Source organism: Schistocerca americana, chromosome 3 (assembly GCF_021461395.2).
Source record: "Schistocerca americana isolate TAMUIC-IGC-003095 chromosome 3, iqSchAmer2.1, whole genome shotgun sequence".
NCBI classification, from domain to species: Eukaryota; Metazoa; Arthropoda; class Insecta; order Orthoptera; family Acrididae; genus Schistocerca; species Schistocerca americana.
This window is the reverse complement of record NC_060121.1, coordinates 670,962,794-670,975,352: the sequence shown is the minus strand read 5'-3', so window position 1 is coordinate 670,975,352 and position 12,559 is coordinate 670,962,794. Positions and strand designations below refer to the sequence as shown.

Here is a 12,559-nt window from a genome sequence, read left to right as displayed (position 1 = left end):
GGAAAATATATTTGGGTACGTTACTTAGGTAACTCATAGTATAGGATTCAGCGTCTATTGGTTAACAAAAATGAATTCAAACTTCCTTTCTCCACCAACAACATTTTACAAAAAAATTATATCCACAATTTAAAAGCTGCAAAAGATCCTTTATGTAGTCAGGAGTTTACAAAATTGCTTATAGTACATGTCTGGTATTTTATGTCGGACAGACCAGTAGGACGTTTAACATAACGTACAATGATCACCTGTTAGTAATGAACGGTACCAATGTTCATAACTTTTCTGCCGTGGAGCATTCGTTAATATTGGGATACTGCCCAAAAGTAGTAGACGAAACGACAATTCTAAATAGAGAGAAGATAGGGTGGAATCTGATATTTTGAAGGGACTTGATTTTTTTAGACTTATCGTCAGTAAAGATGGTCTCATTTTAAATGAACAACCACAGTTGAGAAATAAAAAATTCTGCAATGTTTTTTAAGCCGTTGCTCGCAACTGTCTTACGTTTTGGCTTACGTTTCACTTCACTTCCATTTCGGAAAGTTTTTTTCCCATTATTTAATGGACTCTGCATTTCCTTGGGCATAAAAAGCTAGACAGAACTTTATTCTGGTCACACAGGTTTTGGATGAAGAACATTTTTCTTTTTTGTACATTGCAGTATCCTGTTAAAGTGCTACTATTGCACATTTTATTATTTTTCGTCAGCACAAATTTTTTTAGTTAACATTTTATTCACTTTGTGCTACATATTGTATTTTATAAAAATGTTTTGTTCCTTTTGTGTTCTCTTTCATAATGGCCTTGCTTTCACACTGTGTACTATTTGATTTATTTATGACAGTTCAATGCATAATACTCTGAAGTATTATTACTTCAATTACATTATCCATACGGTTAAGCGTATATCATACTATTAGCGCCCAGGAGATGAAGTGCTCTATCCTACGTTTACTTGGCATTATAAGTATTTGCCACACGTTTAGCTCCATGTCTGCTCTTGTAATATGCTGTACCTGTGGTGTAATTCTTGCCGTTTATCACAGGGGACTTAATCTAAAAGAAAAAAAAATGGTTCAAATGGCTCTGAGCACTATGGGACTTAACATCTGAGGTCATCAGTCCCCAAGAACTTAGAAATACTTAAACCTAACTAACCTAAGGACATCACACACATCCATGCCCGAGGCAGGATTCGAACCTGCGACCGTAGCAATGGCGCGGTTCCAGACTGAAGCGCCTAGAACCACTCGGCCACACCGGCCGGGGGCTTAATCTGTTTTCTGCCTTTTGGCTTGAGCGTTTCAGCTCATATAGTATGCTATTAATTTTAACGTCGAATAAGTCATGCAAGTACCATTCTTATTCAATGTACTTCAGTTTACTGTTGTATATCACTGGTATAACAGTGGATAGAGCACGTCACCTCCTGGGCGCTAAGAGTGTGATAAACGCTTAATCGTATGGATAATATAATTGAAGCAATAATACTTCAGTGTAATATGCATTGAACTGTCTTAAATAAATCAAATATTACACAGTGTGAAAGCGAGGCCATTATAAAAGAGTATTCCTTCTGGAGGAGAAACCACTACCAGTATTGGAACCTGGTGAAGGCTCGTTACAATAAACTTTACGCAACCGATTGTCTGTATACATCACTTATTCAAACGATGTATTAACAATAATAGATGATGTTCCTCTATACATTGAAATGGGAGCAGTTCCACGCAACAAGATAACACAATGACACAGGCCATAGGAAATAGTTGGATCCTTTAATTGGGGTATCGTACACCCTACTAGAAGACAGGGTGCATATTTCATATCGGATCTCTGGTGTGACGTCACGTCTGCTGGACTGCTGTTGAAATTGCTCGTCAATATTTTATAAAGTTTTAGTCTTCAATTGCTTACTTTAAAGTTTGTTTGTGTTAATATTTGCTGTAGAAGTAATACATTTGTGAATTTTCGTTAATCTCAGTCTTTTTTCTGTGTTATTGACTCACGCCAAAGTAGTGTGTTTACATTTCGGAGGGTCCGGTTGCAGCTGTAGCGATTATAAAACTAAGTGCTGACTAAGCTGTTCGTGCACTGTTATACAGTTATTAAATTTAATAGTTTCAACGGCGTTTCGTGCTGTTTGTGAAGAAATAAAAGTTCGCTCGCTGTATTCTTTAGAGTTTACTGTGCATTAAAATTGTTTAGTAAAGTTCGTGCGGTTCTTCTCAGCTGACGTTTCTTATTGTTTCTAGAGAAATATTTCAGTAACATTTTCGTTCACTGTTTTAACTTCGTAGAGTTTTCCAGTGGGCGCTTGAATTTTACGTTTTAGCTAGTAAATTTTGTGAAGTTTTGTTGGTATTGGTATTATCTGAGGTTTAGTAGTATTAATAAAGTTTTTGCTTTCTTAGTAAAGAGAGAATTTCGAGAACGCTGTTGTTAGTGCTATAAATAGTTCTACTGGTGTAACTGAACTTGAGTAACGTAGACGTTTAGTTTTTTAGTAACTGTAAAATTTTACCATGAGTGAGATGTGTGGGTTCTGTCGAAGGTTTGTAAGTAGTGGGTTACGGTGTGGGATTTTCGTTGGGTGGAATTCAATGGGGAAGCAAGTGGGCGTTCTATCGAGATCCTCTCCTGGAAATGCAGACTCTGCAGCAGAAATAAGTTGACAGTGGAGCAGGAGCGTGAGATCGGTGCCTTTCAGGTGCAGTTACAATACACAAAGGAGGAACTAGATAGGTCCAGGACGGTGAAGGGCGCTGGGGAATGGGAACTGGCAGTTGGGAAGAACGCAGCTACGAGGAGGAGGTATTGAGACAGTTGCACTTTGCGTATATGCAATAGATTTGACCAACTGTCAGAGTTGAGTGGAGACGAGCCTCTTGTTGCTGAAGGTGTAGGAAAGATGCAGCAGTCATCATCAGTTAGGAGGCCTAGGTCATTTGCAAAGTCTTACAGAAAGAAGAAGGTTCTGCTGTTAGGTAGTTCACACAGTAGAGGTGCGGGCCATCAGTTGAAGGAAGTGTTCAGGAGTGAGTACCAGGTCACTAGCATTGTGAAGCCTAGTGCAGGGTTGGCTCAGGTGACTGACAGTGTAAGGGAGTTATAAAGGAATTTTACAATCAGGTAGTGATAGTAGATGGAGCAGGGAGTAGTCTTGATAGGGACGGAGAATATGATGCTGGTAGTGACAGACTTCGCCTATCAAGGGGTTTCATCAGTTCCATTGAACAAGATGTCTTGAAACTTCCCAGTGAGACTGCTGAAGAAATAAGGCGAGAGACTTGCAGGGCCGTAACTAGGATTCCCACACCCAAGCAGAACTTAGACACCGAAGAAAGGGGAGCTCTCCGTTCCTTAAGAGAGTACACAGAAACAGTGATATTACCTGCTGACAAGCGAAACGCTATTGTTATTTTGTCTGCGGCAAACGTCTTACTTCACTAGGGACGTATTTACTGCAGGACTCCGTGTATCGTCGTTTCCGGAAGGATCCAACTGACGCAGTACAACGGAAGGCAACCGCCTTCCTCAAATCCAGCCAGTTCCCTGAACATCTTAGAAAGAGCTTAAGAGTACAAGCGCCAGTTCCACCATGACTTTATGGGTTCCTTAAGATCCATAACGAAGGGGTTCCGCTTCGCCCCATTGTGAGTAATATAGGAGCCCCAACATCTTGCCTGTCAAAACATCTCCCTTCTCCTCTGAGCCCTTTGGTAGTAAAATGTTAACTTTACATTCGAACTTTATAGAGCGACTGAAGACTTTTCGTCTCGAACCAGTAGATGTATTGGCGAGTTTCGACATCGTCTCACTGTTCATTCGAGTACCTGTGGTGGATTCATTAAAACTTACGGGAGCTTAGTTGAAGGAGGACATCTTACATCTGTTGAAACATGTGCTAACCTCGACTTATTTTTTACCTAAGGAGCAATAGTTTGGGTATACTGGCGGTGTTGCTCTGGGTAGTCCTTTGTCTCCCATAGTAGCTAACCTCTGTATAGAAGGCTTCGAGGAAGAACACTTCAGTCTGCGATGTTGAAACCTAAATGTTTCTGGAGATATGTGGACAAGACCTTTTTACTATGGCCACATGGGGCAGCAAGGCTTCCTGCATTTCTGGGACAGCTTAAATCCGTTCAGCCGAGCATTTGCTTCACCTTGGAAGTGTATAAAAATGGAGATGTCTCGTTCTTAGATGTATTGATCCGCAAAAAAGAAGATGGTTTCTGGATTCACAGTATGTCTCATACCAACTGACACTGACCTATACTGCGACATACGAGCTGCCGTCCCCTATCTCAACGCAGTGGCGTGTTACGAACTCTCCTTAATAGGGCTAGAGGGAGCTCATCAGCAGAGCTTATCCATCTTCGCTCTTTGTTTGTGGAAAACGGGTACTCTCATAAACAGATTCGTAATACATTTCAACCTGCACGCACTAAAGCTCAAGAACAGAAAGAAGAATCGGAGAACTCCACGAGGACGGTTTTTCTGCCCTATGTTGCTGCCGGGTACTTTTAAGTTTGGTAGCCTGTTGAAGAAGCATCAAATTAAATGTGTCTTCCGCCGTCCAGTGCGACTACAAACAATGCTATATTCTGCTGAAGGCAACCTATTGTAGGTCTAAGGAGATCAGGAATATATGAAATCCCGTGCCGGTGTGGAAATCATACATTGGTCATAAGTATCACAGTGTTACGTATAGACGCGCTGAACAGAGATGTCGCACTAAACTAGATCAACCACGAAAGTCTGCTGTTGCTGAAAACTGTCTTGAAACGGGACATAGCACGAACAACGGAGGGACATAGTTTCTTTGTTCTGCTTCCGCGTACTGGAACTCCATCATTAAAGACGCAGTCGAAATATGTGTAAGTAACGACCTGAATAATAGAGACACAGGATTTCAGCTCAGCAAGGCTTGGAAACTAGCACTAACGTTAACAAGGCATCGTCGGCTGTAGACGAACGACTCTGAATCAACACAAACGGGGATTAGATGTCAGCACACTTAACCGGCGATAACACTTTGTCCGCCCTCTCTGCGCATGCGAAAACCGTGGCCCGTTTCTCCGGCAGGGGACACTGGATGTCGCCGTGCTCTATGATTCGTTTACTCTGAAGTTACAGCGCACCTCTTGGCGCCTAGGCTTTTCTAATGAATCAGCCTACATACTGGCCAGCCACTGCAGCAACACGTCAGTAAGCACCTGAAAATGACGAACAGCTGTCTCATTGAAGTATTGTACAGCTTCCACAACATTATCCGACACGACAGTCGCGAACCAATAAAGTAGTTATTACGTCTGGAGAGTCTCAAACAGCACAACATTCAAACTGCTTTAAAGAGATGATATTGAGTTTAGGTTTGACAGTCACCTGGAAACAAGTAGAATCGAGGTATTTTTGAAAAAATTCCAACTACTGAAGATGCTGAGGAATCCCCTCCTCTCGCCGCTGGTCCTGGCCAGCCTACGCAGCACCTGTGCGGTGAACGGAGGCACAGTCGAGCCGTTGGTGGTGGCGATCCGACGCAGCACGCTCAGCGCCTCCTGCTCACGCCCCCTGTACGCCAGCCAGCGCGGGGACTCCGGCAACCACCTGGAGAGGAGAACGAAACGGGAAAGTTGCGGTGGCGGGTGCGCCTCGCAATCCAAGTGGTGTAGCGGTGCTGCACAAGCAGACGCTACCCACAAATAGTACACTACTGGCCAATAAAATTGCTACACCACGAAGATGACGTGCTACAGACGCGAAATTTAACCGACAGGAAGAAGATGCTGTAAAATGCAAATGATTAGCTTTTCAGAGCATTCACAAACAAGGTTGGCGCCGGTGGCGACTCCTACAACGTGCTAACATGAGGAAAGTTTCCAACCGATTTCTCATACACAAACAGCAGTTGACTGGCGTGGCCTAGTGAAACGTTGTTGTGATGCCTCGTGTAAGGAAGAGAAATGCGTACCATCACGATTCCGACTTTGGTAAAGGTCGGATTGCAGCCTATCGCGATTGCGGTTTATCGTATCGCGACGTTGCTGCTGGCGTTGGTCGAGATCCAATGACTCTTAGCAGAATATGGAGTCGGTGGGTTCCGGAGGGTAATACGGAACGCCGTGCTGGATCCCAACGGCCTCGTATCACTAGCAGTCGAATCGAAAGGCATCTTATCCGCATGTATGTAACGGATCGTGCAGCCATGTCTTGATGCCAGAGTCAACAGATGGGGACGTTTGGAAGACAACAACCATCTGCACGAACAGTTCGACGACGTTTGCAGCAGAATGGACTATCAGCTCGGAGACCATGGCTGCAGTTATCCTTGACGCTGCATCACAGACATGAGCGCCTGCGATGGTGTACTCAGCGATGAACCAGGGTGCAGGAATGCCAAAACGTGATGTTTTCGGATGAATCCAGGTTCTGTTTACAGCATCATGATGGTCGCACACGTGTATGGCGACATCGCGGTGAACGCACATTGGAAACATGTATTCGTCATCGCCATACTGGCGTATCACCTGGCGTGATGGTATAGGGTGCCAGTGGTTACATGTCTCGGTCACCTCTTGTTCGCATTGACGCCACTTTGAACAGTGGACGTTACATTTCAGACGTGTCACGTCCCGTGGCTCTACCCTCCATTCGATCCGTGCGAAACCCTACATTTCAGCAGGATAATGCACGACCGCATGTTGCAGGTCCTGTACGGGCCTTTCTGGATGCAGAAAATGTTCGACTGCTTCCCTGGCCAGCACATTCTCCAGATCTCTCACCAACTGAAAACGTCTGGTCAATGGTGGCCGAGCAATTGGCTCGTCACAATACGCCAGTCACTACTCTTGATGAACTGTGGTATCGTGTTGAAGCTGCATGGGCAGCTGTACCTGTACACGCCATTCAAGCTCTGTTTGAGTCAATGCCCAGGCGTGTCAAGGCCGTTATTAGGGCCAGAGGTGGTTGTTCTGGCTACTGATTTATTAGCATATATGCACCCAAAACGCCTGAAAATGTAATCACATGTCAGTTCTAGTAGAATATATTTGTCCAATGAATACCCGTTTATCATCTCCATTTCTTCTTGGTGTAGCAATTTTAATGGCCAGTAGTGTAATTTAGAAGCAGTGGCTAGTTATTCTAAGAGAAGTAGCTACAAATTTTTAACTGTCAAGTTAAAAAACAAAACTATTTCGTTAATACTTCGTTCATCTTTTGTTAGTTTGCAGGAATGTGCCAACAGTCCACGTACACGTTCATATCTCTCCACCACAGTACTGCAGCATTTACATCTATGTCTACATCTACTTTTTGTAAACCCTCGATGCCAGTTTTGTAAATTTCGTCACCAGATTTGAAAGTCCTCATCGCCAATTTTTTTAACCCTTTGTTGCTACTGCCGTGGAGGCCAAGTTACCACTGTTGTTACGGTAGGCCGAGATTGGGTGTTCGTGAAACGGCCTCTGGTGCAGTACACCGCTAAGACAATTTCACCCTGCCACTAACACGCACCTATGCCCCAGGGTCAGGTAACAGGATAGGAGAACGAAGGTTCTACAACAGTCCAATAAATTAGTAACATCTCTGCAACAAATCAGTAAAATTTCACACAAATTAGTTAAAAAGGTTCACTTATCTTAGCGACTTTTTGAATAATGAGATCTGCATCAATGCTTGTAATATAACACAAAAAAGGCACTCAACAGTTAAGTGCAAGTAATCGTAGGCAAACTTCACAGTAAATAGCAAATGCCATTTACAACAACCGTCTGTTCACTTCTAAGAGTTCACTAAACGACGTTCCCTGTATAAGTCAGCCCTGGACGATGATCTAAAACCAAGTAGGCGAGAGCTACTCTTCTATCTTCCGAGGAGGCTTCTGTCTGTGGTCATTCGGTCATTGGCGGATTGTACTCGGCCTGCAACTGGCCGAAGCGAAGTCGATATCTGAATCCTCAGCGCCGCCTGTGGCACTGGTGGAACTCGCGCAAGTGGCGAGTCTCTATGACACTGGAACCAGCTCATGACTTCGCACCTGTGGTGCTTTTGCCCTGGCTGTGTCTTGTTCGGACGACACAGCATTCTCATCTTCATTTATATGCGTATTCCGAGAGCCACCGTACGGTGTGAGGTGGAGGATTCCCTGAAACACTACCGATCGTTTACTTGCCAGTTCCACTGGCAGGAAAACCGAGGGAAAAGCGACTGTCTGTATGCCTGTGTATGAGCCCTAGTTTCTGGTATCTTGTATTCGTGGTCCTCATTTTGTCTTCGTGGTCCTTATGTGAAATGTACGTTGGTAGCGGTGGAATCGGTGTGACGTCAGCTTCCAATGCCGATTTTCTAAAAGAATGTCGCCTTTCCTCCAGGGATTCCCATTTGAAGTACCGAAGCATGTCCATAACACATGCGTGTTGTTCGAATCTACCGGTAACAAATCAAGTCTCTAACTAGCTTCCATGTCTTCCTTTAAAACGACCTAGAACGTAGCCAAAACAATCGAATAGCACTCAAGAACGTGTTGCACCAGCGTCTTATATGCGGTCTCCTTTACAGGAGAAGCACACCTTTCTAAAATTCTCCCAGCAAACCGAAGTCGACCAGTCGCCTTTCCTTCCACAATCCTCACATGCTCGTCCCATCTCATACCGACTTGCAGCGTCACACGCCGATATTTAAAGGAAGTGACTATATCAAAGAGGACAATACTAATGCTGTGTCCGAACATTACGGGTTTGTTTCTCTTGCTCATACACATTAACCTACATTTTTCTCCATTTAGAGCTAGGTGCCGTTCATCACACCAACTAGAAATTTTGTCTAAGTCCTCTTGTACAAGTGACTCAAAAGAATGGGAATTTTGGAATGTGTTGTGGCAGAGCTGCGAAGCAGGAGACGCCGAATGCCAATAGAATGCTGCTCGCACAGCCTTGCCACTTAGCAACCAGTGAACGTGAAGCAATGGAATGGCGTGCAGCGTGCCTTTACATTAATAGCCTACAACAAGAATGGAAGTTTGGAGGACGCCCGTAGAGAATTTCGGCGTTATTTCAACCACATGGTAGTGCTCCTTCATCGCATGCAATCAACACTTGCGTCCGAAATTTTGAAGCAACGGATTCAGCACTGAAGAAGCCATCTGAAGAGAGATCCGGAACCATAGACACGGGTAGATGCTGTGTTTCTTGACTTCCGCAAGGCGTTCGATACAGTTCCCCACAGTCGTTTAATGAACAAAGTAAGAGCATATGGACTATCAGACCAATTGTGTGATTGGATTGAGGAGTTCCTAGATAACAGGACGCAGCATGTCATTCTCAATGGAGAGAAGTCTTCCTAAGTAAGAGTGATTTCAGGTGTGCCGCAGGGGAGTGCCATAGGACCGTTGCTATTCACAATATACATAAATGACCTTGTGGATGACATCGGAAGTTCACTGAGGCTTTTTGCGGATGATGCTGTGGTGTATCGAGAGGTTGTAACAATGGAAAATTGTACTGAAATGCAGGAGGATCTGCAGCGAATTGACGCATGGTGCAGGGAATGGCAATTGAATCTCAATGTAGACAAGTGTAATGTGCTGCGAATACACAGAAAGATAGATCCTTTATCATTTAGCTACAAAATAGCAGGTCAGCAACTGGAAGCAGTTAATACCATAAATTATCTGGGAGTACGCATTAGGAGTGATTTAAAATGGAATGATCATATAATGTTGATCGTCGGTAAAGCAGATGCCAGACTGAGATTCATTGGAAGAATCCTAAGGAAATGCAATCCGAAAACAAAGGAAGTAGCTTACAGTACGCTTGTTCGCCCACTGCTTGAATACTGCTCAGCAGTGTGGGATCCGTACCAGATAGGGTTGATAGAAGATATAGAGAAGATCCAACGGAGAGCAGCGCGCTTCGTTACAGGATCATTTAGTAATCGCAAAAGCGTTACGGAGATGATAGATAAACTCCAGTGGAAGACTCTGCAGAAGAGACGCTCAGTAGCTCGGTATGGGCTTTTGTTGAAGTTTCGAGAACATACCTTCACCGAAGAGTCAAGCAGTATATTGCTCCCACCTACGTATATCTCGCGAAGAGACCATGAGGATAAAATCAGAGAGATTAGAGCCCACACAGAGGCATACCGACAATCCTTCTTTCCACGAACAATATGAGACTGGAATAGAAGGGAGAACCGATAGAGGTACTCAAGGTACCCTCCGCCACACACCGTCAGGTGGCTTGCGGAGTATGGATGTAGATGTAGATGTAGATGTAGATGCACTTGTACAGGAGACAATATCGAGTTTGTGCGGACTGCTTTCGTAAGAAGCGCACAGCGCTCCGTTAGACACACTGAGTCTCTAAAGTTGCATCGTTCGAGCATTCAGCGAATAATGAAAGTGCATTTAAACTTCCATCCTCACAAGTTGCAGATCATTCAGCAACTTCATCCTAACGATCCGCTAATGCGTATACAAAATGCTTGCACCACGACGACAGTTCCATTAACAACATGTGGATGTTGGACGAAGTTCATTTCCACCTCACTGACATTGTCAATAGAGAGAATTTTTGCTGTTCGTCTCAGCAACATCCACTTTAGCTACACGAGCATCCATTGCACAGGAGCAAGGTTACTTTATCCTGCGCCATGTAATCGAGTGGCTTTTACGCCCCAACCTTTCTGAAGATAATGATGCACGCGCAACAAATGTAATGTCTGTTTGGTATGTTCCCATGATGGAAAGTTTTGTTGCGAATGAGCTGCAACAGTTTTCTGCCAAGAGTTGATTTCAACGTGACGGAGCAATTGCACATGCGGCATGGATATCAATGGAAACTGTACGACGATTGCTTGGTAACTGTTGTTGTTGTGGTGGTCTTCAGTCCAGAGACTGGTTTGATGCAGCTCCCATGCTCCTCTATTCTGTGCAAGCTTCTTCATATCCAAGTAACTACTGCAACTTACATCCTTATGAATCTGTTTTGTGTATTCATCTCTTGGTCTCCGTGTAAGATTTTTACCCTCCATGCTGCCCTTCAATACTAAGCTGGTGATCCCTTGATGCCTCAGAACATGTCCTACCAATCGATCACTTCTTTTAGTCAAGTTGTGCTAGAAATTTCTTTTCTCCCCAATTCTGTTCAGTACCTCCACATTAGTTACGTGATCTACCCATCTAATCTTCAGCATTCTTCTGTAGCACCACATTTAGAAAGATTCCAGTCTCTTCTTGTCTAAATTATTTATACTCCATGTTTCACTTCCATACATGGCTACGCTCCATACAAATACCTTCAGATAAGACTTTCTGACACTTAAATTTATGCTCGATGATGACAGATTTCTCTTTTTCAGAAATGCTTTCCTTGCCATTACCACTCTACATTTTATATCCTCTCTATTTCAGCCATTATCAGTTAGTTTGCTTCCCAAACAGCAGAACTCATTTACTGCTCTAAGTGTCTCATTTCCTAAACTAATTCCCTCAGCATCAACTGAATTAATTTGATTACATTCCATTATCCTCTATTTGCTTTTGTTGATATTCATCTTATATCCTCCTCTCAAGACACTGTCCATTCCGTTCAACTGGTTTTCCAGGTCCTTTGCTGTCTCCGACAGATATTACAATGTCATTGGCTAACGTCAAAGTTTTTGCTTCTTCACCGTGGATTTTAATTCCTACTCCAAATTTTCTTTTGTTTCCTTTACTCTTTTACTGCTTGCTCACCATACAGATTGAATAACATCGGGGATAGGCTACAACTCTGTCTTACTCCCCTCCCAACCACCGCTTCCCTTTCATGCCCCTCGCCTCTTATAACTGCCATGTGGTTTCCGTACAATTTCTAAATAGCCTTTCGCTCCCAATGTTTGACCCCTGCCAACTTCAGAATTTCAAAGAGAGTATTCCAGTCAGCATTGTCAAAAGCTTTCTCTAAGTCTACAAATGCTAGAAACGTAGGTTTCCCTTTCCTTAATCTATCTTCTAAGATAATTCGTAGGGTCAGTATTGCCTCACGTGTTCCAACATTTCTTCGAAATCAAAACTGATCTTCCCGGAGGTCAGCTTCTACCAGATTTTCCATTTGTCTGTAAATAATTCGTGTTAGTGTTTTACAACCGTGACTTATTTAACTGATAGTTCGGCAATTTTCACATCTGTCAACACCTGCTTTCTTTGGGATTTGAATTATTATACTCTTCTTGAAATATGAGGGTGTTTCACCCGTCTTATACATCTTGCTCACCAGATAGTAGATTATTGTCAGGACTGGGTCTCCCAAGGCTATCAGTAGTTCAAATGAAATGTTGTCTTCTCCCGGTGCCCTGTCTCGATTTAGGTCTTTCAGTGCTCTACCAAACTCTTCACACAATAACATATCCATCATTTCATCTTCATTTACGTCCTCTTCCATTTCCATAATATTGTCCTCGAGTGCATTCCCGTTGCAGAAACCCTCTATATACTCCTTCCACCTTTCTTCGTTTCCTTCTTAGAAGTAGTTTTCCATCCCAGTTCTTGACAGTAATAAAAGTGGTTCTTTTT

At 43.4% G+C, this 12,559-nt stretch overlaps 1 protein-coding gene across 1 annotated transcript in view; it reads right to left on the bottom strand.

Moving 5' to 3' along the window:
• Positions 1 to 12,559, bottom strand: part of LOC124606305 (solute carrier family 22 member 5-like) — a 66,562-nt gene that overhangs the window by 38,855 nt on the left and 15,148 nt on the right. The window contains exon 2 of the mRNA XM_047138287.1: positions 5,392 to 5,613. Coding sequence (XP_046994243.1) covers positions 5,392 to 5,613 — 222 coding nt within the window. The remainder of the gene's footprint in view (positions 1 to 5,391; positions 5,614 to 12,559) is intronic.